At 43.2% G+C, this 27,848-nt stretch overlaps 1 protein-coding gene across 1 annotated transcript in view; it reads left to right on the forward strand.

The window, feature by feature from the left end:
- Positions 1–27,848, forward strand: part of lrp2a (low density lipoprotein receptor-related protein 2a) — a 47,589-nt gene that overhangs the window by 12,401 nt on the left and 7,340 nt on the right. Inside the window, 48 exon segments of the mRNA XM_073473653.1 lie at positions 61–267; positions 403–605; positions 810–950; positions 1,180–1,383; positions 2,012–2,204; positions 2,618–2,743; positions 2,940–3,070; positions 3,286–3,423; positions 3,531–3,812; positions 3,963–4,202; positions 4,854–4,973; positions 5,359–5,475; positions 5,600–5,980; positions 6,326–6,340; positions 6,646–6,894; positions 7,506–7,717; positions 7,821–8,005; positions 8,116–8,344; positions 8,504–8,681; positions 8,805–8,933; positions 9,724–9,890; positions 10,364–10,507; positions 10,605–10,714; positions 11,222–11,399; positions 11,492–11,705; positions 11,817–12,056; positions 12,193–12,381; positions 13,503–14,435; positions 14,543–14,708; positions 15,294–15,452; positions 15,540–15,829; positions 15,907–16,107; positions 16,320–16,346; positions 16,445–16,480; positions 16,566–16,808; positions 16,902–17,027; positions 18,821–18,940; positions 19,520–19,651; positions 20,270–20,471; positions 20,560–20,855; positions 21,028–21,694; positions 22,078–22,248; positions 22,336–22,559; positions 22,743–22,920; positions 23,865–24,061; positions 24,243–24,488; positions 24,665–24,793; positions 27,184–27,303. Coding sequence (XP_073329754.1) covers positions 61–267; positions 403–605; positions 810–950; positions 1,180–1,383; positions 2,012–2,204; positions 2,618–2,743; positions 2,940–3,070; positions 3,286–3,423; positions 3,531–3,812; positions 3,963–4,202; positions 4,854–4,973; positions 5,359–5,475; positions 5,600–5,980; positions 6,326–6,340; positions 6,646–6,894; positions 7,506–7,717; positions 7,821–8,005; positions 8,116–8,344; positions 8,504–8,681; positions 8,805–8,933; positions 9,724–9,890; positions 10,364–10,507; positions 10,605–10,714; positions 11,222–11,399; positions 11,492–11,705; positions 11,817–12,056; positions 12,193–12,381; positions 13,503–14,435; positions 14,543–14,708; positions 15,294–15,452; positions 15,540–15,829; positions 15,907–16,107; positions 16,320–16,346; positions 16,445–16,480; positions 16,566–16,808; positions 16,902–17,027; positions 18,821–18,940; positions 19,520–19,651; positions 20,270–20,471; positions 20,560–20,855; positions 21,028–21,694; positions 22,078–22,248; positions 22,336–22,559; positions 22,743–22,920; positions 23,865–24,061; positions 24,243–24,488; positions 24,665–24,793; positions 27,184–27,303 — 9,785 coding nt within the window.

The following is a 27,848-nucleotide window of genomic DNA, read 5'->3' on the forward strand; positions in this document are numbered from 1 at the left end:
CATGGCAGTCCTCATGTAATGATCCCACCGGCAGATTAAACATTTAACCTCCTTTCACAGGTATATGTTCTTCTCAGATTGGGAGGCGGTGAATGGACAACCAGGCCTGGAGCGGGCCTTCATGGATGGCACCAACCGTTATGGGATCATTGGGAGTAAACTGGGCTGGCCAGCTGGTATCACACTGGACATCGAGGCCAAGCGCATCTACTGGGTTGACAGTCGCTATGACTACATTGAAACTGCAACATACGACGGCCTTCATAGGTATATATGTCAGATGTTATTCCTCAAAAATAGCACAACATTTTAGGTGACTTTACAACAAAAATAATCTCGAAGAATACTGTGAGAGTTTTACATCCCAACAAATCAATGTCCTCAATATTTTTTTTTTGATAGAAAAACAGTGGTCCATGGAGGTGCTGCAGTCCCACACCCATTTGGTATCAGTCTGTTTGAGCACAACGTCTATTTCACGGACTGGACCAAGATGGCTGTGATGAAAGCCAACAAGTTCACAGACGGCAGCCCTCAAGTTGTTTATAATACATCTCAGACTCCACACGGAGTAGCAGTCATACATCAGCTCAAACAGCCATATGGTAAGCCCTTCAGTGAGCTAGATCTTCCTTTACAGAATGGTCCTGATGTAGCTCATGTTTCTAACTGTTCCTCCTTCAGTATGGTGTTAATTTACCAACATTTTCTGCCATGTAACTCTAGTGTTTCTAAAGGAAAAGGTTTACAAAGCTTTTCATTTCAACATTGCTAGTAAACAGTAATTTTTCTTTCGTTTTTGTCTCAAGTACCAAACCCTTGTGGCGTAGACAGAGGTGGATGTGAACAAATCTGTGTTCTGAGTCATCGCAGTGACAATGGAGGACTGGGTTATCGCTGCAAATGTCGCATGGGATACGACCTTCATGCCGATGGAAAGCGTTGTTTTGGTAAGAGAAAAATTCCCCTTACAACTTTAGTGATTTGTTTCCTGATTCAATTTCAGTATGTTTCCTGGTTTTAAGTGAAGATTATACTCAACACCCTGAAGTTGTAAAGGTTCACCTGAAACTCACCTGGTCAGCAACCCACGGTGGTTTGACCCTTTCTTTTGTGTTATGATGTTTTTGTGAAACTGAATATCTTGATTCATGTTGTTTTCTAATTTCCCATCTTCAGCTGTAAGGCAGTTTCTGTTGTTCTCGAGCCAACTGGCCGTGAGGGGGATCCCATTTAATCTTTCGTCTCAGGAAGACATCATCCTTCCCGTCACTGGAACGCCTTCCTACTTTGTTGGGGTGGATTTTAGTGCTGAAGATGACGCCATCTTCTTCTCAGATACAGTTAAAGACATCATCTATAAACAAAAAGTGGATGGGACTGGTGAGCATCTTGTTGGCTGCCCAAGCTGAACTGAATATCCTAATTAATGTACACATTGACAGCATAACAATAGCATAATAATACAAGGAAAGACATGATGTCTATCATCAGTATGAGAAACTATCAGCAGCTAATGTGTTTTCTGTGTTTTCTCTGTGCTTACATCCTTGGATAATTTCTTTCCGCGCAGAGAGCTCTACCATGTGATTCGGCCAGGCTTATACAGGGAGTTAAGGGAGTGCCTGATGGGGCCGACTGGTACTATGGGGGAGGGACAGGACAGGAGTATGGACAGTGGAAAATGGATCATATATTCAACCTACATTCAAACTAATGACCTAAAAAATGAGTATGACAGTCTAATGAACAATGCTTTACTTTGCAGTTTTGATATTTAATTTCAAAACTGTGGAAGGTTACTAATGTGATAATCCATGAGCAGTCAAAACACACACACACAAAAAAAAGAAACACCACTGCTCTGATCAGTGATGTTGTTTTTGGAGCTGCTCTAGTTTTTTCTGTCCGGTCCGCACGGGGAAAATGCAAGCTGACAGCCTATTTATTTAAATGTGTTCCTCTTTCATGTCTGTGTTAAACGGTAGTCTGACTACTTTGATGTGCACAGGCAGGGAGGTGCTGGCAGCCAATCGAGTGGATGGAGTGGAGGACCTGGCTTACGACTGGATTTCAAAGAACCTCTACTGGACCGACCCGCGATACAGGAGCATATCTGTCATGAAGCTAGCTGATAAGTCGAGGAGAGCCATTGTACAGAACCTCAACAACCCCAGGGCCATCGTGGTGCATCCCCTCATTGGGTAAATTAGAGATGACCATTGGATTTGTAGCTTTGTCTGCTTTTAAGAAAAGGGAAATTTCTGCGTGTATGTCTGGTACCACACCTTAAGATATGCTCACCCATTCAGAAATGTCCTCAAATTAAGCCCCCACCTGATAAAATGAATCCTTATTTAGAACACGCTGTTATTTCCAATAGCCTCAAAGTCATAAGGCCTCTGTGTCCAATGGCTGAGATTAGTTCAGCCTGAAGGGCAGTATTGTAGCGAACACTAAGAAGTTGGCTTAAACAGAAAAGCTCTATAATGTGGAAGTATCAAAATAAAATCAAAATAAAAAAGGGTGTTGGTATAGTATTCAAAGTAGGTACATTTTTTAATGTAATATAACCTTGTTATAACATGTATTGATGCTCCTTGTTTATTTTCCTCAGGTATATTTTTTGGACCGACTGGTACCGGCCAGCGAAGATTATGAGGGCTTGGGGTGACGGGTCACATGCCCTGTCTATTGTAAACACTACTCTTGGCTGGCCAAATGGCTTAGCTATTGACTGGAGGTGAGTCAATACCTACGTGGCTAAAATAACACTCCCACAGTACACCATTTAATTTCATTACACTGAAGATTGATGTAATTTTTCATTGTTTTACCCAGAAATTATGGTTGCCATATTAATGATTCTTTTCTGATGGTTCTCCTGACAGCACTTGTGACTTCTTTCAAACTCTTTCTCTGCTTTTATCTGCACCCAGCTCAATGCGTCTGTATTGGGTGGATGCCTTCTTTGACAAAATAGAGCACAGCAACTTTGATGGACAGAACAGGATTTCTTTGGACCGCATTACCCAGATCTCCCATCCATTTGGTCTCACCATTTTTGAAGGTAATAGTTCCTTACATAAATAAAAACTTCAATTACAGGATCAAATATCTGAACTAAAGACCATAAAGAAGGAATTTATTTCCCTGTCCGCAACTTCAATTGTGGTTTGTCAATCTTGCCTCTTATGATGCTCATGTCAGAAGAGCAGAAATTACCAGTGGGTGTTGACAGACAAAGTAACTGAGGTTATGGTCTGTTGCTCCTGTCCCTTGAAGGCTATGCATATTTTACTGACTGGCGCTTGGGTGGCATTGTACGTGTGCGCAAGACCGATGGTGGGGAGATGGTCATTATCAGAAGAGGAATCAGCCACATCATGCATGTCAAGTCTTTCAACTCCAACTCTCAGATTGGTCAGTAGCTTTATTTACTGCTCTTCTCACTCCACTATTCATGCATAGCTGAGGCTCGAACCTGTCAGTCATACTCCTTTGTAATTACCCTCCACTCTCCTTCTCAGGTTCCAACCTCTGCAACAGGCAAACAAATCCTAATGGAGACTGCAGCCACTTCTGTTTCCCAGCCCCAGACTCACGGAGGGTGTGTGGCTGTCCGTATGGCATGAAGCTGTTGCCCAACCAGCAGACGTGTGTGGACGACCCTTCCAACGAGCCCCCCACACTGCAGTGTGGAGCCAACTCCTTCTCCTGTGGCAACGGCAAATGTGTCCCAAACAGCTACAGATGCGATGGTGTTGACGACTGCCATGACAACAGTGACGAGCTCAACTGTGGAATTAACAGTAATGCTTTTTTTTGTGTTTGTAAATCCAGTTTATTATACTGGCCTGGCCTGACCAGACCAGAATAAAGAAATGATTCATGCCCCTGGGGGTTCTTAAATTCAGTTAGATATAATGATATCAAATCAAGTTCATCTTCTCTTTTTTCAGACACCACTTGCTCTCCCTCTGCTTTCACCTGTTCCAATAAGCGCTGCGTGCCTGCAGGATGGCGCTGTGATGGGCACAATGACTGTTTTGATAACAGCGATGAGATTAACTGCCCTACAAGGGTACCTGGAACGTGCCCTGCCAATCAGTTCACCTGCTCCAACCACCGCTGCATTCCACATACCTGGCGTTGTGACACTGACAATGACTGTGGAGATAGTTCAGATGAAGCTGACTGCCGTGAGTATCTCTATAGAGTCTATTAACTTAAAATTAGGATTTACTATGTGACTTGTTTTGTTAATTTAAACATCGCTGATTTTTTTTTATATGCCTAAACAAACTAAATAAACAAACTATTTGTTTTCATGACTGAATAAACTGAATAAACAAACTGACCTTAAAGGACAACACAATTTCATACTGTTTTACTTTGTTTATATGTGGCGGACCCTGCCACCTTTCTAGCTTCAAACAGTGTTCTGGGGACCTTATTTTCCTCTGAGAACAGCTTGTTTATTCAGTTACGTAAAAAAAAAAAAACGATTCTGAATCTGTTTAATTACCTCATTGATATTGTAACTTTTAAAATTCTAAGTTTGAATTTCTTGTCTAAAACTACATAGAGCTCCTTTAAGTTTCAGCATCAGACAATGTACACATGTGCACCTATGTCAGGTCCCCTGTTAGGAAAATGGGTTACTCAAAAAACTATTTATGGCTTTAAGCTACACTTGGTAAACTACTGACAGAAGCACTGTTTTTGTTCCTCTAAAAAATGTAAAGGATTTTAAACGAAGACTATATGTACAGTATTGTACGTTTTGTCCAGGAAAGGGTAGGAGATTATCTCACAGACTCATATTGTTGTTTAACAATTTGTGTTGACAGATCTGTTAAGCACATGCTATCCAGGACAGTTTAAGTGTCCAGACCACCGCTGCATAGACCCCAACTTTGTCTGTGATGGGGACAGGGACTGCGTGGATGGCGCGGATGAGCAGGGATGCAGTGAGTACCTTACCTACAGTATATTGTATTTATAAAACTAACAAAATTATTTGCTGATCAGATTTATTTGAGTCCTATGATTGTTAACGTGCCTTAGCCCATTCACTTTGAGATATTGTGAATTCGGACCTCTATTGCCTCTCTCTCCAAAATGAATTAACTCATTTTCATTCATGCATTTGCTACGTCCAGTTTGTACCGGCTAAACATGTTCAAAAAGTTGCAGAGGTCAATTGAATGCGCTGTAAAATTCAACAAGCATGTGCTAAGCCTCTTAGTTTATTTATCACATTAGCGGCGTTGCACAACAGTTGAGCTCGGCATGCATACAAAACTGTAGAAATATGGAATATCAGGTTTAACATACTCAACTGGATTTTTTCAGTCTACAACTGCACTGTGAATGAGTTCAAGTGCTCCAGTGGTCACCAGTGTATCAACTCCTATTACCGATGTGATGGAGTCTTTGATTGCAGTGATCGCTCAGATGAGCAAGCCTGTCGTAAGTATCTAAATACTGGTTATATTACTTAAGTATTACTCAGTTGGACGGCAACATATTCTGATTTTCCCTAGTTTTGGACTGTACTAACATGCTGTTTGCTGTGTTTTCTGATGTTTCCCAGCTACAAGGCCTCCAGGGATGTGCCACCATGAAAGTGAGTTCCAGTGCCAATCAGACGGCAGCTGTGTCCCATCAACCTGGGAATGTGATGGCCATCCAGACTGTGAGGATGGCAGCGACGAACATCACGCCTGCCCACCTCGCACCTGTCCCTCCTCAATGTTCCGCTGTGACAACGGGAACTGCGTGTTACGCAGCTGGATTTGCGACGGAGACAACGACTGCAGGGACATGAGCGATGAAAGAGACTGTCCCACGCCGCCTTTCAGATGTCCCAGCTGGCAGTGGCAGTGCCCCGGCCACAGTGTGTGCATCAACCTCACCACGGTGTGTGACAACACTCCTGACTGCCCCAATGGTGCTGACGAGTCTCCTCTCTGCAGTAAGTCTGATCTCTGCTTTCCTTCTCAGCCTGCAACATGCTCTCGGTCTATCAGAAAGATTTGATTGTTTTATTACATTATCGATGTTTGCTGCCCTTCTCAAATTCAATTTCGTTTTGATATCACATGATGACACAGGATCAAACCCTGACTTGATTTGATTTTATTTGACATTCTTCTTCTACTGGTATTCTGTAAACAAGGGGGACTTCACTTTATGTGTTGAATAGTATCTGTTTGTCTTTGGATTCTTGTGTTAAAATCATGCATGTGTGTGATTTGAGTGGTATTAACCTGAAAATGATCTGTGATTTTCCTTTCTTGCCTTTTTTCACTGCTTTCAGACGAGCCTTTGCCAGGTAGGAACAAACTCTCAATCATTGGTAGAAATGCTGCAAGTAGTTTTGATTCAATTTCAACAAACAAAGCCTCTTTATTAATTATTCTGATATTTATAGATTAGTTGTAAAACACGATCAATGAAAATTTTGTGTAGCTCTGGCTCAGAGTAGCACTTCTAAAGACTCTAACTGAAGTAGTTAGTGCTTTGTTGTCCTTTAATTAACTTTAGAGGATGTATATTAATTGCATACACATTTTGTATCTGTGTTGTGTGAACTGTCATTTCCTTGGTCTGATTTCTATTTCCCTGCTTTCCTCTCAGATCAGGAGAGCTGTTCCGACAACAACGCTGGCTGCACCCACGGTTGTATCCAAGGGCCGTTTGGGGCCCAGTGCACATGCCCTGTGGGTTATCAACTGAGCAATGACTCCAAGACATGTGAGGATGTAGATGAGTGTAATCCTCCCGGACTATGCAGCCAGCACTGCTTTAATGAGAGAGGCTCTTTCCGCTGCCACTGCCAGGATGGTTACACTCTTGAAGCAGACCAGCGTACCTGCAAGGCCTCAGGTGAGGAGGGACATGATTTAAAACTTTTGTGCATGGAACATACTGCTCCCCTGGTAGTTGTAAATAAAAACCTTTAATTTCATTGCGCAGCAAAATAGGAAATAGGCCAATTATCAGTCCCACAGTAATTTCGTTGTCATGATGATTGGCCTTTACAGCACATATCTCAGTTTTTTCCCAGTGTGCTGGCAGGAATGGGCTATGATAACGGGGGAGCTCGGCCCCCAGACTGCGAGACTGACACACGGCCTTTCTTCTCCCTTGTCTCTCCTTGCTGCTCTGATTTCTTTAGATAAGACAAATAACATATATGTCACTCACTGGCCATCCCTGGTGTAATTAGGACATAATCAACCAACAAAGGGCTGTTTATGGGGAGCGTGCCTGACATGAGCTCCTCTTCCACACAGATAACCCTGCTGAAAGGCCTTGCAATACAATAGGTCATTATTTGGACAAAAGTGCATTCCCCAAGGATGGCCATTTGAGTAGGGTCCATTTAACAGACCTGTGGTAGAGTTTTGGTAGACATGCAAAAGCTGATAAGTGCTCCTATTATCATGAGAATGGACGTGAAAAATAGGTAACAGAGATTTGATGTCTGTTTACAGATTCCCGTCAGGCGTTCTTGCTAGTGGCCAGTCGAAATCAGATTGTGCAAGATGACATAACCGCTCAGCCCAACGTGGTTCGCTCACTGGTCCGAGACGGACGCAACATCGTGGCCCTAGATTTTGACTCGGTCACTGACCGTGTGTACTGGTCCGACACAAGCCAGGACAGAATCTGGAGTGCGAACAAAAATGGCAGCGACAGGACTGTGGTGAGTTTGTGTGTTCCCTTTTTGTCACCACAGACATATGCACTAAAACTTTGTTTTATACATGTATTTTCATTTTCACCAAGAATGAGTCTCTTTTGGACAGATATTTGACAGTGGAGTGACTGTAACAGAGAGCCTTGCTGTGGACTGGGTGGGCAGGAACCTTTACTGGACTGACTACGTCTTGGAGACTATTGAAGTGTCTAAACTGGATGGCACCCACCGCACTGTATTGGTCAGTGAAAATGTCACCAACCCTCGAGGCCTGGTGCTGGACCCAAGGGAGAGGTTAGTGACTAACAGAGAAACATGTTTGCTTTAAATCTGTGTGTATCTGGGAATGATTAGCATATTATGGTCTCTGCTTTTCAGTGTTAAACAAGACATTTGTTTTGCAGTGCTCACCTGATGTTCTGGACCGACTGGGGTAGGAACCCCCGCATTGAGAGGGCCAGCATGGATGGAAAATTGAGGACTGTGATCATAAGCAACAAGCTGTACTGGCCAAATGGTCTAACCATAGACTATCCAAACAATTTGTTGTACTTTGCTGACGCCTACTTGGATTTCATTGACTACTGCGATTATAACGGAAACAACAGGAAACAAGTTCTGGCCAGTGACCTGGTGAGTGTATGAGGCTGAAGACCTTATTCTGATGATACATTTTCTGAATGATCTGTAGACATCTTATTCATCTCAAAGTGAACAGAGCACATTCAGTTTCCTTTTGAATAGTATGTGTAAGACATACGTTTTTTTCCTTTTGCTACTCTCTATGAAAAGGTACTGCAACATCCCCACGCAATTACCATTTTTGAGGATTTTGTGTATTGGACCGACAGATACATCAACCGTGTGATGCGAGCCCATAAGTGGCATGGGGAGAACCAGACAGTGATGCTGTTCAACCTCCCTCAGCCCATGGGTCTGGCGGCAGTACACCCAGCCAGGCAGCCAGCAGGTATGACAAAGAGAAACTACATTAATGCAGGTCCATTGTTAATTTAAATACATTTAGGAATGGAGAACCTATGAAGCTTACTCTGTTGACTCTTGTTTGCATGTGTGGGCTGACAATTTCTAGGTGAAAATCACTGCTTGAGGAGTCCCTGCACTAATATCTGCCTGCTTTCTGCTGTGGGACCGAGGTACTACTCGTGTGCCTGCCCCTCAGGCTGGACACTGGCAGCAGACCAGATCACCTGCACCAGAGGTATGCTTCCTGCCAAATGGAGGAAAACACTCATCACTCAGTTTGATGAAAAAGGAAGTCAGGTCAGATGCAGCTGATAAGATGCACTCAGGTATTCATCTTAGAGCAAAGAGCAAACCTGGTATTGTAGAAATGGTGTTTTTTGCACGTTTAATTTGCAGCCATCTCGATGTTGATGAGAAGAGAAATCTTTGAAAACACTGACCTCGTGTGTTATAAATCGATCCAGGTGCTTGTCAACAGTCTCCCATTTAGATTCTCGTGTAAACTGCTATTGCAGTTATAAATATTAAGAATCATATAAGCATGTCTTTCAAGGTCTCAAGAAGACAAGGGACCTTTAATTCAGAGTCCAAGGAGTCCCCCTTAGGTCAGCAGCTTAACTCATCTCAGGTTTCAGCCCATTCAAGCCAAGCAGAACACAGTCTCCCCCTGAGGCCAATGATTATCCAAGAATGAAAATGCCCCACAACCATTCATCGATTCTAATCTCTGATGACAAAGCAAATCAGATTGTGGAAACAACTTTCACCAGGCAATCCTCTTTTTAGATAAAGGCCTGTTAGCTCAGGATCCCTATTTTGCAACAGGAATGGTACACTGACAGCAACTTTAAGTTTTGGATTACCATGGAGCTAAATCCTCATCCAGGAAACATGCTTTCCTAGAGTTAGTTTTGCAACATTTAAATTACTGAGAAATTCACAGGACGAGCAGTTTGTAAATGTATTCCTAGTCACTGTTTATTGACTGCTTTTGCATTATTGTTTTTTTTTTTTTTTTTTTTTAGTTGAGGATCCTTTCCTGGTGGTTGTGAGAGACAGCATCATCTATGGCATTTCACTGAACCCAGATGAGAAGAGTAATGATGCTATGGTCCCTGTTGCTGGGCTTCAGAATGGCTATGATGTTGACTTTGATGACAATGAACAGACCATCTACTGGGTGGAGCACCCGGTAAGTTACTGTCGAAAGACACTATTTTAAGTGTCCTATAACAGTAAGAAGGGTACCTGTGCTGTGCAGAGATGCAATGCAACAAGGTTTAGTATATTTTTGATATTTCACTAATATTTAATGATTAACCTGGGCCCAGTATGTGACCCTGACCCGAGGAACCCACTGGTTGTACTATTAATTTTTTATGAGCAATCTCTGACTTTCCTTTGAGATTAATAAAGTTCTATCTTATCTTATCTTATCTTATCTTATCTTATCTTATCTTATCTTATAAGAGACACACTGTATATACAGCATACTGTAGCTGTACATGTCACACCTCAGTTCAGAACTTATTCTCCAAGGGTTAACAGTAAAAATACATAATAAAACTCAATGAAAACCATGCGGGGAAAACATAATACATGATTAACTCTACACATCCAAATTCAGCAGTGGCTGAGATGAATCTGTCATCCTTTGTCCTCTAGGGTGAGATCCACAGGGTGAAGTCAGATGGCACTAACAGGACAGAGTTTGCCCCCGCAGCCATTCTTGGCTCTCCTGTTGGCCTGGCCTTGGACTGGATAACAGAGAACCTGTACTACACCAATCCAGCTACACAGTCTATTGAGGTGAGGTACACTTTTTGGGATTGCATTTGTAATAGGAAAACAAAAAATGAATGTGAATACTCACAAATGTCACTTGTTTGTGCTCATTCTCGGCCAGGTTTTGAAGCTGAGAGGTGAGGTACAGTACAGGAAAACTCTAATCACAAATAACGGCTCTCCAACTGGCGCGGGAAGTCCTGTTGGCATCGCAGTGGACCCAGCACGTGGGTAAGCCCCATTTAACACAGTCCTGGCACAGCCACTCATCCCCACAGCTACTGAGCTCTAACTGCCTCCTCATCGCCATCTGCTCTGCCTCTAGAGAGAACTCAACCAGTGTTACTGAAAACTACACTGCACATTCAAACTCCAGCGAGTACAATAAAGACACAAGAAAGATGTTTCTAAGCCATCCCTTGTTACTGTAATATGAAAACTGTAATTTTGGGTGATATTGCTATTTAAAATTTCAGCTCAGGTGTGACCTGGTCTTCTGTAGGTTCAGAAAAATTCTCAAACTTAACGAAAACTTTTTTCCTCATTTCACTAAGTGCAAGGTTGGCATTTTGTATTCCTGAAAAGTTTATATTTTGGAGATTGTCACCCAACAGCGACAATTTCTGTCTTAATTGTTTGAGTATAAAATGTATGTAAGGCTATTAAAAAGCAAAAAGCATAGATATCCATGACTAAATTCTAAATAACACTAACCTCCTGTCTTTAATGTCTTCTAAGCAAACTGTACTGGACAGACCAGGGAACAGAGAGTGGCATCCCTGCCAAGGTGGCATCTGCAGACATGGATGGCTTAAACCCTCTCACCTTGTTCACCAACAACCTGGATCACATTGAGTTCCTCACTGTGGACATCCGAGAGAACAAGCTGTACTGGGCTGTCACAAGCACTGGCGTGGTGGGTTTTCACGGATCACTATTTGTTCACTCCATAAGGTCAAAAAGAGCATGCAGCATCTGACTTACTGTCTGGCATTTGAATGTTGACAGATTGAGCGTGGTGATCCAGATGGGAGTAACCGTATCACCATAGTGTCAGGCCTGTCTCATCCCTGGGGTGTGGCTGTCCATGAAAACTACCTCTACTTCACTGACCGCAACTTTGAGGTCATAGAGCGCGTGAACAAGTTGACGGGTGCCGATAAGGTTGTGCTGCGAGACAACATTTCTGGGCTCAGAGTCCTGAAAGTGCATTATCGAGAGAGTGAGTAGCACAAAGAGACATCGTTATTGTCATTCATTCACTGTTGTCTATTTTCGGCTTGTTGTTGCTTTTTCTTCTGTTTGTCACACTGTCTTCTCTCTACGAACCCAGCTTCTGCAGGTACATCCAATGGCTGCTCCAACAATATGGGCGCGTGCGAGCAGCTCTGCCTGCCTCGGCCGCAGGGTGTGTTCACCTGTGCATGTGCCACAGGTTTTAAACTTAACAGTGACAACAGGACCTGCGCTCACTACCAGTCCTATGTCGTCATCTCCACTCTGTCTGCTATCAAAGGCTTCAGTCTGGAAGGGGCCGATCACTCTGAGGCCATGGTGCCTGTGGCTGGTAGAGGTCAGGGATTCTCATATCTTACCTACTACTGTATTAAGCATAGGATCTATTTATTTGACAAAAATATCAAATGTTCATGACTATTGTGTTTGAAGAAACAAATATGGCCGCTAACGGCTGGCTTATCCTCCTGCAGGCCGTAATGCTTTACACATTGATGTACACATGGCTTCTGGCTTCATCTACTGGTGCGACTTCAGCAGCACTGTGGCCATTCAGAACGGGGTCAGACGGATCAAGCCAGATGGCTCAGGATTACGTAGTGTAGTAACATCTGGAATAGGTCGCAACGGGATACGAGGCATCGCTGTGGACTGGGCTTCAGGTATGCTGTTGTCTAAGCTCACAAATGTTTTGATTTTGTTTTGCTTAACCACATACTGTAAGTAGTGTGCGATTAAGTCACTACAGTAAACTAAACTGTTATTTTAGGATTTTTTAAAATCTTTTTTATCTATTATCAATCTCTTCAGTGCCCTCCTTGTTGCATTTCTAATCTTCACATAAGTCATATTTTTATCCATATGAAATACTCCCATAAGATTTACATAACATGTCAGATGCAAGTAAAAGAGGATTTCAGTCACATGTTTTGTAATTGTTGGTCCTGAAATTGATGATTAAAAGATCCAGCATTAAATTATCAAAGCATCTTAAAGGTGCAATATGTAAGAATTGGCCTCCTCTTAAATTCCTTCAAAAATAGGGGGCAACATATCTAGCTAGAAGTCTGGACTAGGAGCTTGGAGTGGTATTATGAAAAAGGCCAGACTGGGGCTAGCTGGTTAGCATGCTCACTTCAGTAGATATCTCTCCAACACAATACATAAACTTATATGATATACTTTCTTCACATTCTGTTGATAATTTTAGTCACTTTTTGAATGTTTTAACTAGATTTTTTAACATATTGCACCTTTAAACTTATTTGTAGAAATACTTGGTGGCTTTCTTCCTCTTAAAATATTCAAATTTTGTGACTTGCTGATTTATATTACTTTTGTGTCTGCAACAACCTTTTCATCTGTTAATTTAAATCAGAGAAAGAGAGACTCTGAAATGCCAACCTGCTGTATGACACAGACCTCAGACAGGTGACTACCTGGTAGAGTCAAAGACTTTGTGGTAGTGTCAAAGTTAAGAAGCTTTATGACAGTGCCAGACTCACAGTGCAGGTACATCAGTCCCGAACAGGTGACAGAGAGATGATTTAATTAGCTAGTTAAGGAAAAACAGAGACAGCTGCTTGCAGGCAAATTTGTTAGCTTGTTACTCATTTATTATTGCATCACTATAACTGAAGTATGAAGTCTTGATAACACCATCATAATGTCAGCCAGTAAAAATATTACTTAGATTGTGACGTGTCATAGTTTGTGATTGATGACCTTATGCCCTCATGACGTACAAATTAACAGTATGTTACTAACTAGATTCTTTCTTTAGGGAATCTGTATTTCACCAACGCCTTCCTCACTGAGACGTATGTGGAGGTGCTACGCCTGAACACCACTTTCCGCAGGGTGCTGCTGAAGACCCAGGTGGACATGCCACGCCACATCGTGGTGGACCCCAGAAACAGATACTTGTTCTGGGCTGATTATGGTCAGAACCCCAAAATTGAGCGAGCACTCTTGGACGGAACCAACCGCACGATTTTAGTGTCATCGGGGATTATTACTCCACGAGGTCTCGCTCTGGACTGGCAAACTGGCTACGTCTACTGGGTGGATGACTCCCTGGATATGATCGCCCGGATCAATCCTCAAGGGGGTGAGACGGAGATTGTCAGGTACGGCAGTCGCTACCCGACTCCTTATGGAATCACAGTGTTTGAGAGTAGTATCATTTGGGTGGACAGAAATCTTAAGAAGGTGTTTCAAGCAAGCAAAGAGCCCGGCAGCACAGAGCAGCCCGCTGTCATTAGAGACAACATCAACATGCTCAGAGACGTCTCCATCTTCGACCAACGTACCCAGCCTACCACTGCCCAGGAGCTTAACTACAACCCCTGTGTAGAGGCTAACGGAGGCTGTGCCCACTTCTGCTTCGCCCTCCCAGGGTCTGGCTCAGGTGGCCAGAACAAAAAATGCAGCTGCGCTTTTGGGAACCTTGCAGCAGATAATGAGAACTGTGTGGTGTCAAGGGATGATTATCTCATCTACACGACTGAGAGCACCGTACGCAGCCTGCGCCTCGACCCCGACGACCATGCATTGCCCTTCCCTGTGGTCAATGTGCCACGTACCTCCGTGGCACTTGATTTTGACCTCACAGACAGGAGGATCTACTTCACACAGAGCTCAGGCGCAGGAGCAAGCAAGATCAGCTACATCAGCCTGTCCTCTCCCACATCAGCTCCTGTAGTGGTGGCTTCAGGTTGGTTTTACACCTACACTACAACATACACTTATGACTTACATATGTTGTTCCTCTTGGAGGTTTTTTATATGCCTGATGTTGCTTTGGTCCTTGTCTTTTGACAGATCTAGGGGCTCCTGATGGCATTGCTTATGACTGGATAAACAGGAGAATTTACTATAGTGACTATGTCAACCAGAGCATCAGCTCCATGTCTGTGGACGGCTCTCAGAGGACTATTATTGCCCATGTGTCGAGGCCAAGAGCCATCATGTTGGATCCCTGCAGGGGGTAAGACTAAAATACTAAGCTAGTTACACTATTCCATCCAAATCCATTTCAATTGTACAGTTGTTTTCACTAGCCATATGTGTCATGTCATTATTGTCTCTTTACAGTTTTAACAAGGTTTTTGACTCCCTGATGAAGGCTTGATGTCAAGATTATTTTAAAGGTCTAACATGACTGTGCCGTGACAATAAAGGCATTTTATTTGCTCAAGAGAGAGTGCCTTGGCATTTTCTTGTGATTTTAAGGTCTACTTGTATCGCCATCCAAGGAGAACCTCTAACAAGCTGAATTTGAGTCCAGGAAGCGCTCTTACCCTTACGTTTGTGTGTGTTTAATACATGCCCTTTTCAAATCTAGACAATGTGTTAGTAAACATTTACTTTAGATATTACTTGTTTAATGTCTAGGCCCCTATTCTCAAGCTTCAGACAGCTTATCAGGGTGTGCCATTTCACATACAGTATCTCAAATATGTTTTATTTGAGTTTACTTGTATTTGAACTGCTTTGTAAAGAAACTAGATCTTAACAAACACTTCCTTTGTTCATGACATTAATCTGAGATGAATCCCTCCTTGTTACATAGATATATGTATTGGACAGACTGGGGAACCCATGCAAAGATCGAACGTGCTACCTTAGGTGGAAACTTCAGAACGGAGATTGTGAACAGCAGTCTGGTGTGGCCCAATGGATTGACCCTGGACTATGAAGAAGAAAGACTCTACTGGGCAGATGCCAGCTTGTAAGATCTAATATAGTCCACTGTCGAAATATGTACTCAATTTTGTTTATTCCACCATCTGTTATCATTATTTTGTTCTGTCATCAGACAGAAGATTGAGCGATCCTCTCTCACGGGCTCCAATCGGGAGGTCATCGTCAGCACAGCCATCTACCCCTTTGCTATGACCATGTTTGGCGAGTTCATCTATTGGACTGACTGGAACACACGCAGCATCTATCGGGCCAACAAGCACGATGGTTCTGACCAGAGGCCCATGATTCAGAACCTTCCTACTCGGCCAATGGATGTCCACGTTCTGGCCAGCAGGAAGCAGCAGCAGTGTGACAGTCCCTGCCAACAGTTTAATGGAGGCTGTAGCCACATCTGCACACCAGGTACAAGCAGTTTCATACTTGTTTTTCAGCATAATATTCTTGTAGTGTAGTAATTGAAAGCTATTTGATCTTGATAGGACCGAATGGAGCTGAGTGTCAGTGTCCATCAGAGGGCCGCTGGTACCTGGCTGACAACAAGCACTGTATCCATGATAATGGCACCCGCTGCCAGCCAGGCCAATTTACCTGCATGAATGGCCGCTGTATTCGCGCCCAGTGGAAATGTGACAATGACAACGACTGTGGAGATGGCAGCGATGAGTTTGAGAGAGTCTGTGGTAGGCTGTTTTTAAAAGAGCTCGAATTGATTTTTTTCCTAATTCACATTTCTTCCTCATTTTGTGTTTTAATGAATTATCAAAAGTCTGATTGTTGATTATTAATCATAATAAACTCTTCTGCATGAGTGAATCAAAACTCCCTCTCTTCTCTTTACCTTCACTAATACTAACAAATTCTGTCATTTCGCTTTCACAAATTTCTTTCTCAGGACCTAAACCTGACTTCAACTATGTTGGTGTGTATGCTTGCACCTCATGATTAAACTTCCATTAACAGTATTAAAACAAATCAACACTAACAAATGAATCAATGTGCTTATATCTCTGCATGCAGTCCCACAGTTGCTGTCATCCTTTATTGCCATGTCAGGTAAAATTAGCATATCATCCCCCTTTGTCCTGATCTCACTCTCTATTGGCTAGAGCTCTGACCTGTTCTTGATTCTGATTGGCAGCCTTCCACACCTGTGAGCCCACAGTGTTCACTTGTGGCAATGGGCGTTGTGTGCCCTACCACTACCGCTGTGACCACTATGATGACTGCGGAGACAACAGTGATGAGGTGGGCTGTCTGTTCAGACCGTGTGACCCCAACACAGAGTTCACCTGCAGCAATGGCCGCTGCATTGCAAAGGACTATGTTTGTAACGGCATCAACAACTGCTACGACAACGGCACCACTGATGAACAAAACTGCCGTGAGTATCCACAAACATCAAACAGAAGTAAATGTTTAAATCAAAGTGGTTATTAAGAGTAAGTAAGAATTTTCTAACCCATGATTATCTCAGCGGAGAGAACCTGCCAGCCAGAGCACACAAAGTGTCAGTCTACCAACATCTGCATCCCACGCTCCTACCTGTGTGATGGAGACAACGACTGTGGGGATATGAGCGACGAGAGCCCTACACACTGTGGTGAGTCCAGCAGCATGTAAAAGCAATGTTACCGTTTCAGTTGCTAAATAATATTTTTCTTTCCTTATATTAATCGTACAACTTATCTCATGTTGTTATAACTTGAAAAGGCTTTATTCACATCAGACATTTTGACATGTTCTTGCAGAAAAGACCCAGTTTAGTTTAGTTCCTTTCATTCACTCATTCAACCTTTATTTATACACGAGAAATCATTGAGGGGATACGCTAACAAAGAAAGTTCGCTAATAAAAAGCCATTCAAAACTTTCAGATTATGGAAGATAGTTTGAAAAATAAACTAAAATAGATTATATTATTAAAATATAAAATAAATTAAAGTTGTACAAAACAATTTCAAGTAGATGTTTGCAGGTTTAAGATTGAATTAAAAAAATGGTGTATTGGTTTTAAGGAGGTACTGTATTGTGTTCCATGGGTCAAGGGCACTAAACATCAGCCAGGGCCGGCTTTAGCCATTTTGGTGCCCTAGGCGAGATTAGGATTTGGCGCCCCTTTTTAATGATATAAAAGACGACATACCTCTATATTGGGATTTCTTTTCCTCCTCCTCTTTTATCCGTTTTCTAAATTACGCACCTGAAGGCTTGGACCTTGAAATGCAAAAATAGAAAACCTATAACCTGTCTCATCAGCGGACCCCCTCCAGCATGTGGAGCTCTAGGCGACCGTCTATATGGCCTATGCTAAGAGCCGGCCCTGACATCAGCAATACTAATTATGGCTGGATTTTCGTTAGGTCTACCACTTCAAGGGCTTACTGGGGTGTCTAAATGAGATGGCGCTATTATATATCTTATTAGTCACAGCTGCAGTTTTTCTGTTATGACAAGTGAAATCTTGGCAACAAAACAGAAAGAAAATGTCTCGTCATTCAGGCTGTGTCCAAAATCACTCTGTCCTTTAGTCATTCAGTATTCACCACATAAAAATCACTAAATTGTCATACTGAGAGCAGAAGAAGGTGGACCAAATGCAAGAAATGGCAGGTCAGCAGATCAGTTGCAGAAAGTTTATTAAAAAAAAATCATGGGAACAGGATAAACTTAAGACTGGACCAAAATACAAACTTAATCAAGGAGGAGATGATGTGTAGTTGGAGTGAGGCAGAGAAACATACATGAGGGTAATGAGTAGGGGAAACAAGAGAGCAGGGAAGTAGCTGATAGGCTGGCTAACGAAGGTGATGCAGTGCAGGTGTGGAGGGAAAGCAGACTGGGGAGGAGCACAGGAACACAGGAGGGAAACAGAACACCGGGTACAAGACAAAGGACACCACAAAAACCCAGAAAACACATAAAAACACAGAAATAACCATGACATTAAAAGTTTACTCTAGATTGAGAAGTAAATTTAATGTTTCAGAAATAAATGATCACCATTTTGTTGTATGGTTGAGACCACTCAAAATGGGGATCATTCATTGTTTGTTTGTGTTGCCTGACTTATTATTTTCAAATCCATCACAGATGAAATTTGGTGGTTTTTGAATATCACAGATAAAGTGCACTTGGTAGCACATAGGGAGTGATTTTGGACAGTGTCCTATACGTTCAAGGATATAGCATATAGCATCCCTTATTAACTAATTAATTAAATATGGATTTAATCCACATAACCTAGGTAGAGAAGAATTTGAACCTACCTAAAGTTATGAGAAAGTGCATACGAAAGAGTCAGAAACAGATCAGTGTATATTCCACCCCCTCATCAGCATGATAAGAGTCCCACCACCATGTCCTTCAAGCAATTTCATGCCTTTCTTCTTCGTAGCTGCATCCACATGTTCCCAGACTGAGTTCCGTTGCTCCAGTGGCCGCTGCATCCCCGCCCACTGGTACTGTGACGGAGGGGCTGACTGCGCCGACGGCTCTGATGAACCCCTCTCCTGCAGTGAGTGTCGCTCAACTCTCTCACCCCCAAACCGGGCCTGTTGGCTTTGTGTGTGTGCCCTCGCCCCATTATCAGCTGCTCGGTTATTGTGTGTTTGTGTCAGTCCGCCACTCTGCATCTGTGTGCTGCTGCTGTGAGAGAGTGCGGTGAGTGATGTAGCAGAGAGTACGAGTCAGTGGTGTATTGCTTTGTTGACGATGTGGTCAGTCAGGCCTCCTATTGTGTGCTGCATTCCTCGGTGGTGACGCCCCTCAGTGTCCTCTGACAAACAGCACCTCCCCCTCCCTTTGTCCACCAGGGGTTACAGAGCCTCACTTTGGCTTTTGTTTAGATAGCTCACCATGCATGGGAATGTGGAGTTGCCATGACTATTTTGAAAGCGTTGCCAGTGTTGTATTGTGCCTTGCCTATTAGTTGCAAAGCAGCGGGGGAAGTACCTGAGATAATTTTCTCTTTCATAAAAAGTAAAAAAAGTTGTTTCAATAAAGGGAAAATAATTAATATTGAATATAAATTATTTGACAGAAGATATTAACTCCCAGTATCTACAGTTTAATGTTACATGATTTATCTCTGCAGCCACACTGGTCAGGACCTGCAACACAGATCAGTTTCGATGTGATGATGGCAGGTGCATTGCCTCGTCCTGGATCTGTGATGGGGACAATGACTGTGGCGACATGAGTGATGAAGACCAGAGGCATAATTGTGGTAAGCATCCTTATACTTTCTCTCTTTCCTCATCTTCTTTCTCTTTGTCCTCCTCTTCATCCTTGTCTGCGTCCTTCCACTTCTTCATCTCTTCCCCTTGCAGCGCATCCTCTTGTTCCCCATCACTTCCCCACCATGCCCCCTCCTGCTTCCCTCATCCTCTCGTTATTCAGGGCGCTGATGGATTAGGATACACACCACTGGGGGAGTGTTGTGTGGGAGACACTGGCAGTCAGTGCCCGGCATCTTAGTCTCCTGTAGAAGGTCTCCATTCCAAGGAGCTGACATTCCTGATTTCTCCTGCCTCACTCGTTACTTTGTGCATGTCTCCTTTCTCTGGCTTCCTGGCTCAGGGTGGATCAGGACTCTTATGTCTCACCAATGTGTGCTCCAACAATAAGATGCCTGAAGCTAAAGACTTCGGCACTGCCAGAGCCTCTGTAGGAGACTCACTTCAAAAACAGTCGCATTAGGTGGATAAAGAATTTTAAGTCACGGCTGCGTGTTTTGAAATACAGTCTGGGATATTTGGATTGCTAAAAATGCAGGTTGATGTTGGGTCATCACCATCATTATTTCACTTCTTGTAAATCCCCCTGCATTATTTCTTTCTTCCAGCCAATCGCACATGTTCAAGTGCAGAGTTCACCTGTGAGAACAACCAACCACCTCAGCGGAAATGCATCCCACGTGATTGGGTGTGTGATGGAGACGCAGACTGTGCAGACGCATTAGATGAACATCAAAACTGCACACGTAGATCCTGTGGCGTAAATGAGTTCTCATGTAGCAATGGCCTCTGCATACGCAGCGCCTACAGGTTAGAACTTTTAACGAAAATATCATAAATTTTCATCTGCAATTAGTCTTTCTGGCAATGTGAGTTCATCTTTGTCTTCTAAAATCAGGTGTGATCGACGTAACGACTGCGGGGACAGCAGTGACGAGCAGGGCTGCACCTACCAGGCGTGCCAGCAACACCAGTTCACCTGCCAGAATGGCCGCTGCGTGTCCCACGACTTTGTCTGCGATGGCGACAATGACTGCGGGGATGAGTCCGATGAGCTTGAGCACATGTGCCGCACGCCAGCACCCACCTGCCCCCCCGGAGAGTTCAGATGTGACAATGGACACTGTATCCCCCTGAGCCAGGTGTGTGACAGGAACGATGACTGCTCTGACAACAGCGACGAGAAAGGATGCGGTGAGTATGAGACAAAAAGGGAATAAATAAGTAGTTGAATGAAGAACACAAATAATACTGTGTTTTCTCTCAATGAATAGAACGGTCTGACAGTGATAATAATAATTAGTTTCATATAGCGCCTTTCAAGAGGCTGATGAATTTTATAACTTTGTTGCTTCTTTGACTGTAGGTGTCAATGAATGCACAGACCCATCCATCCATCACTGTGATCACAACTGCACCGACACGCCTACCAGCTTCATCTGCACCTGTCGTCCCGGCTACCGCCTCATGTCTGACAGCAAAACGTGTGACGACATCAATGAGTGTGCCGAGACGCCGAGCGTGTGCAGCCAGGTCTGCGAGAACACCGTTGGCTCCTATGTGTGCAAGTGCGCCCCGGGATTCCTCCGAGAGCCGGACGGCCACAGCTGCCGCCAGAACAGCAACATCTCACCCTACCTCATCTTCAGCAACCGCTATTACCTGAGGAACCTGTCGACAGACGGGCAGGCCTACTCTCTGATCCTGCAGGGCCTGACCAGTGTGGTGGCCATGGACTTCGACCGCGTAGAAAAGCGTCTTTACTGGATTGACGTAAGCCGCAGAGTGATTGAGAGAATGTCTTTTGATGGCAGCAACAGAGAGGTGGTGGTCAATGGAGTCCTGCACGGTGAGGGCCTTGCAGTTGACTGGATAGCCAGGAAACTGTACTGGGTGGACAGCTTCTTGGATTGTCTCAAAGTGTCTGAGCTGGATGGTCGATTTGTGAGGAAGCTGGCTGAACACTGTGTCGATGCCAATAACACCTACTGCTTTGAAAATCCAAGAGCCATTGTGCTGCATCCCAAATATGGGTGAGTTGGAGGAAAGGAGGAAATAAGTCTTATGATAGAGTCTGATTGTTATATCAGCAGGGCCGATTTTATGAACTGGGTTTCTATTATGCCTAATATTGGCTTATCAAAATATATTGGTATATGTGTATATTATGGGGGGTAATAGAAAAGAACATTCAGGAAACGTTCATCAAATATGCATTTTGGATAAATTAGATGTATACATTTTGAAATAGCTTCATCAAAAAAGACAATTAAATTGTATGTAAGCTAATGCGGGATGCAGGGGTTTTCTAACTGAAGTTATTGTAAACAAATATCTAAATACAGCATCAGGCTTTCTCTTCATCATACTGAAACAAAAGTCACTTTCTAAAGTCATTTTCTTGGCTCCTTGATAGATTTGTGTACTGGACAGACTGGGGAGACAAAGCTTTCATAGGTCGTGTTGGAATGGATGGAACCAATAAAGTCGCTATCATCACCACCAAGATCGAGTGGCCCAACGGCATCACGATCGACTACACTAACGACAAGCTCTACTGGTCTGACGCTCATCTCAGTTACATCGAGTAAGTTTGATTCGTCAGGAGGTGATCCCACTGTTCTTGTCTACAGTGAAGCAGAGAGACTTTAAACTCTTTGATTTCTTTCGTTAGATACTCAGACTTGGATGGTCAACACAGACACACAGTGTATGACGGGAATTTGCCTCACCCGTTTGCCATCACTGTGTTCGAGGACACTGTGTACTGGACTGACTGGAACACGCGCACAGTGGAGAAAGGCAACAAATATGATGGCTCTGGTCGTCAGATGCTGGTCAACACCACACACAGACCATTTGACATCCATGTATGTCATCCCTACAGGCAGCCTATTGGTGAGTTGAAATCTACTGATTTTCTTAAAACCTTTGTTTACAATGTAGTTGTTTCTTATCTCAACATGACTTTAGGTTTAAGGTCAGGTACTGACCACAGGCTGAACAATACCTGGCCTTTATTTGCCCAGCTGCGGTGAACTGATGACTTGTTTGATAGACTTGTGGCTCTTCCTCTGACAGTAACCAATCCTTGTGCGGTGAACAATGGAGGCTGCTCTCACCTGTGCCTGATCCGTCATGGGGGGCGGGAACACACCTGTGAGTGCCCCGACCATTTCCTGACTGTTCAAATAGGAGGTGCGACCCGATGCCTTCCCATGTGCACCAGCACCCAGTACAGATGTGCTAACAATGAACGGTTTGTCAAGATTTCTTCTTGGTGTTCTTTTTAGTTTTAACCTTAATATATCATTGTTGAACTGGCTGTGATAAATTAGTGGGACTGCCATAAAAAAATGTAGGATGAGTGGTAGTTGTTATCTTACACCAGGGGTTTTATAGTCTTCTTTCTATCACAGAAATAGGGCTGCAATTAAGGATAAAAATGTAAAAAAAAAATTAATTAATTTCCCAGAGCCCAGAGTGATGTCTTCTTATGGCTTCTTTTGTCCAACGAACAGTCCAAAACCCAGACTCTTCATTTACTATCATAAAAGACAAAGAAAAGCAGCAAATATTTACATTTAGAAGCTTCAAACAGCAAATGTTTGACATTTTTGCTTGAAAAATGACTAAAATGATTAATTGATTATCAAAAAAGTCTTATGCTACTTTCACCCTGGCAAGGTTTTGTTTGTTTTCATTCCTTTTTGCTTTACTAAGGAGGAAAAAGGTTGAGGAAGCAATATTTACATAGACAGTTCACTTAGTTCATCCATCATCTGTAATTTCAAAACACTGAAATATACAGTAATTCTCTGTTGGCTCTCTTTGCAGTGGGAAAACAGCACCCCCTGCTGTTTGTGTCATAATATAATCCACCAGACTTCACAAAATCCTTCTCTGCTGACACAAAATGTGCACAATAAAATATATATATATTGTGTAAAATAAATCTAGTAATGTAGAATTTGTGCAGTAATGATTTATTGATGTTAAATGCTACACGTCACATTTAAGTTTAATCCTTAGTTTTTGCAGCCTTTCATAGAGTTATAAGTAGTTTTGTGGGTGATGTAATGAGTTTTCAGTGGTTAAAGGGAGTCAAGAAAGCCTTAACATGCTCTGTCCAGTATTATGCACACAATATGAAACTCCAGCAAACAAACATGAGCATTTTCGTTCCTACCTGTCAATAAACAGATGTATCCCAATCTGGTGGAAATGTGACGGTCAGGCGGACTGCAGAGACGGCTCAGACGAGCCCTCCACTTGCCCGGCTCGCCACTGCAGGCTCGGCCAGTTTCAGTGCAACGACGGAAACTGTACCAGTCCGCACTTCCTGTGCAACAGCAACCAGGACTGCCATGATGGCTCAGACGAAGACCCTGTGCTGTGTGGTGGGTTGTGTCCTTTTTTGTTGAGTCTTTTTAATAGCTGTTATCAGTTTATACAAAATGAAGTGCATTCTTTGAGGCTCACTTTTAATGCTTTCACTTCAGTTTGTTTTCAATTTTTAACATGTCTCTTTTTCTCATGACTCAATTTTAAAAAAAACATGTTGACTTGTCTTCCCTCTAGCTACACACCAGTGTGAAAGCCACCAGTGGCAGTGTGCAAATAAGCGCTGCATCCCTGAGTCATGGCAGTGTGACGGTGAGGACGACTGTGGTGATCAGTCTGATGAAGACTCTGCCCACTGCTCTGCCAGGACCTGCCGCCCTGGACAGTTCAAGTGCCGCAATGGACGCTGCATCCCCCAGAGCTGGAAGTGTGATGTTGATGATGATTGCGGTGACAACTCTGACGAACCTTTGGAGGAATGCAGTAAGTAATACACTTTGTGAGGTTTTCTTCTTTAAGTGCACAAGGACTCAATCACAATATGAGTTAAATCAGGGTAGATACTTGGATTGAAATGAAGGCACACGTTACATCAAGACCTTAACGTGTTTGCCAGTTTTTGCCTCCTTTGCTTGACAACCGTGATGTTTTGTCCACAGTGGGACCGGCACATCGATGCGACAACCACACAGAGTTTGACTGCAAGACCAACTACCGTTGTGTGCCACTGTGGTCAGTTTGCAACGGCCACAACGACTGCAGGGACAACAGCGATGAGCAGGGCTGTGGTGAGTCTGCGACGACCAGGATTAAGGTCCTGTTCCCATCATGGCAGTGATTAGAAATCGTGTTTTAAAGCTTACCTAATTAATCAAATAATTGAATTATTCACTAGTAGGAAGATGATTCTAGAGATCTCAGAGGATTAAAAAGTTCACAGCAAAGAGGCAAGATTATGTGTTCAAGACGTGAGTGAAGGGCAATTAGCCAACACCTCAGCCTCCTGTGGAACATTACACAGTGAAGTAGTGGGAGGTGCTGATGGAGAGGGTCTCACCACTCACCCTCCCCCACCATTTGCCTTTCTCTGAGAGCACCACAGATTTATGAGCTGTCCGGTGGTATGGATCTACATATATATGTGTGTGTGTGTGTTGTTGCTCTGTCCTTGCGTGGGGGCAGGGTTCACACAAGTCTCTTTGTACTTTGCTACGATCCAAACACACCCGCCACGGCCCTCCCGTCTCTTATCGGAGGCCCTCGCTCCATTAGTGCCATGCCCGCGCAGGACGGGAGATCCGTGCTAATCTTCCTGTAAGAATGTAGCAGATGGGCCAGGTGGAGGGCTAGGAGGGCAGGACTAGCTAACACCGCGCTATCTTTGACCCCCAGCACTGTGTGGTAGAGACGGCTCAGACTAGCTCTCCTCCACTCCTCTCCCGTCTGTGCTTCTCATCTCCTTCAGTCTTATCCTCTACAGACTCATACTGGCAAAGATAGAGGTCACCCATCTGTCCCAAACATGCTGCTCTCCTCCCTCAATGAATGTTGCAATTTAATTAAAAAAACAGAGATGCATTTCACTCCAAACTGACAGTTTCATCATTGCAACCCCAATTCCAGAGAAGTGAGGACACTTCTTTTTTGACTTATACACGATTGAAAACAATTGAATGTTTTACCTCATCAATTTCATTGATTTTTTTTGTAATTGTGCTCTGTTAATCTGTGTTTATTCTGAATTCGATGCCAGCAACACGATTCAAACGAGTTGGGATGGGGCTAACAAAAGACTAGGAAAGTTGTGGATTGTTCAAAAAACACCTGTTTGGAAGATTCCACAGGTGAACAGGTTCATTGATAACAGGTGATAGTATCATTATGACAACTGCCAAAATCAAAACCTAAACCTACCTATTTATTTAATACAAAGGTATAATAAAAAACATTAGCAAATGAAAATGAATCAAGTGATGTTGCATTGACAACTTCATGAATGCCTACTTTTATTTGTGATACTATTTTTTTGCGCATGTAATGTCATAATTAACTTATTTCTTTATTTTTGATTTTGCAATTTTAAGTCCTCCATATGATCGGGGATGAAAGCGGCATCCTCGAAAGGCTCAGTCGTTCACAAGCAAGGATAGAGCGAGGTTCACTTTATGAAACACATGATTGTATATTGTCAGGATATTACTACATGGGCTCGGGAACACTGTGTAAAACCTTTATCGGTAAACACAATAGGTTTGCAAATGAATGCATTCTGTTTTTAATTAACGTTTTAAAACACAGCGTTCCAACTTTTCTGGAACCTTGAGTTGTATTTAAAACCCTAAAGAAAACTGTTTCAAAAGTGAGAGTTTTCCAGTCTTCACCGTGCTTCTCACAGTTTAATACACAGGCGTGTGGGTGTCATTTTAGTGACAAGTTAAAGAAGGAGAGCTGCTAGATCTGTTAAACTGATTGTAAAGCACAATATACACTCAGCTACCACTTAATTAGGTACTGCTAGTTAATACAGTGGTACAATAATATAGCTATCTAGTTAAATACTGCCCGTAATGAGAGGTGTTGATTCAATTTAACGTTCATTCTGGAGGCTAGAGTTGATGGTGGTCTTGAGACTGAGCTAGTTCATCTAACAGATTTAAACTAGGTTTTTATTACTCTCCTAATTGTGTTTTCTCAAGTGACATCATGCCCTATTCTACCTGTTAAAAACTGGCACTAAACATCTTTTGTATGCAGGCCAAGTGCTCAGTTTCACATGCAGTAAGTCCAGGGAACCAAGTGGTATTATTGTGGACACCACTGGTGCAAAGACAAACGGATTTATTTCGATCTTAGAGTAACAAGTACCAACAACACAGGACAAAACGTGACTTTATCCATTCATTTAGTCTATAATGGGGACGTGAAAGCAGATAGAAATGGTGCCAGACTGCCAGTCTGACTGGATCACCAGTCAGCCTCCTTTTTCCCAGGAGACTTTAGTGTGAAGCAAAGTTAGAGCGAACCAATCTGAATACCAATGGTGTCATTATTCTATATCCATTTCATTGCCCTGTGAACATTTACTGTATAACAATAAGTTAAAACAAAAAACCTTTTTACTACCTGTTTAAGTTTGGTGGTTTTAAAACCAGTTTCATGTGCATGCTCTTTTCTCCAGATGAACTGACCTGTGATCCTGACGGAGACTTCCGCTGTGACAACCACCGTTGCATCCCGCTGAGATGGAAGTGTGACGGGGATGACGACTGTGGGGACAACTCTGACGAACGCAGCTGCAGTGAGTGCTGTTCGCCGTCACTGACAAAGTGACATCATTACATCATTCGTCGTTTGATGTCTTTGGCTTGAGCACAGATGAGAGTGTGAGCAGTGAAAAGCTGTCTACATTGTCCTGATATCATCTAAGTGTCTTTAAGTAGGTTTACTGTGGGATTGTAATGTAGCTCCAAATGAAAAAGGAGTGCTGATGGGGAAGAATAGCCCTGCTATCACTTCATCAGACAGCAGGGAGGTTTTGTAAGAGGCTCAACACTTCTGCCGACGGTGGAGTGCTGAGAGAGGTAGTCTTATCAGCTGCTAGAGAAACAGGCTGTCCTCAGTGTGTCAGGAAGAGGGAGTGAAGGAGTCTGTCACCCTTTGCCCTGGAGAGTTTAAACATGTCTGAGAACATGCCAGTTAATAGTGATAATGCAGCTTCTCAACACAGAAGCGGTGACGGGGGTTAAATCACAGTGGTACCGCTCCTCTTGTTGCTGCACTGCTGATGCCAGGAGACGTTGTCTCTGGTGAACTCATGAGCTCACCGCAGAGAAATGGCTACAC

This window comes from Pagrus major, chromosome 9 (assembly GCF_040436345.1).
Source record: "Pagrus major chromosome 9, Pma_NU_1.0".
Classification (NCBI taxonomy): domain Eukaryota; kingdom Metazoa; phylum Chordata; class Actinopteri; order Spariformes; family Sparidae; genus Pagrus; species Pagrus major.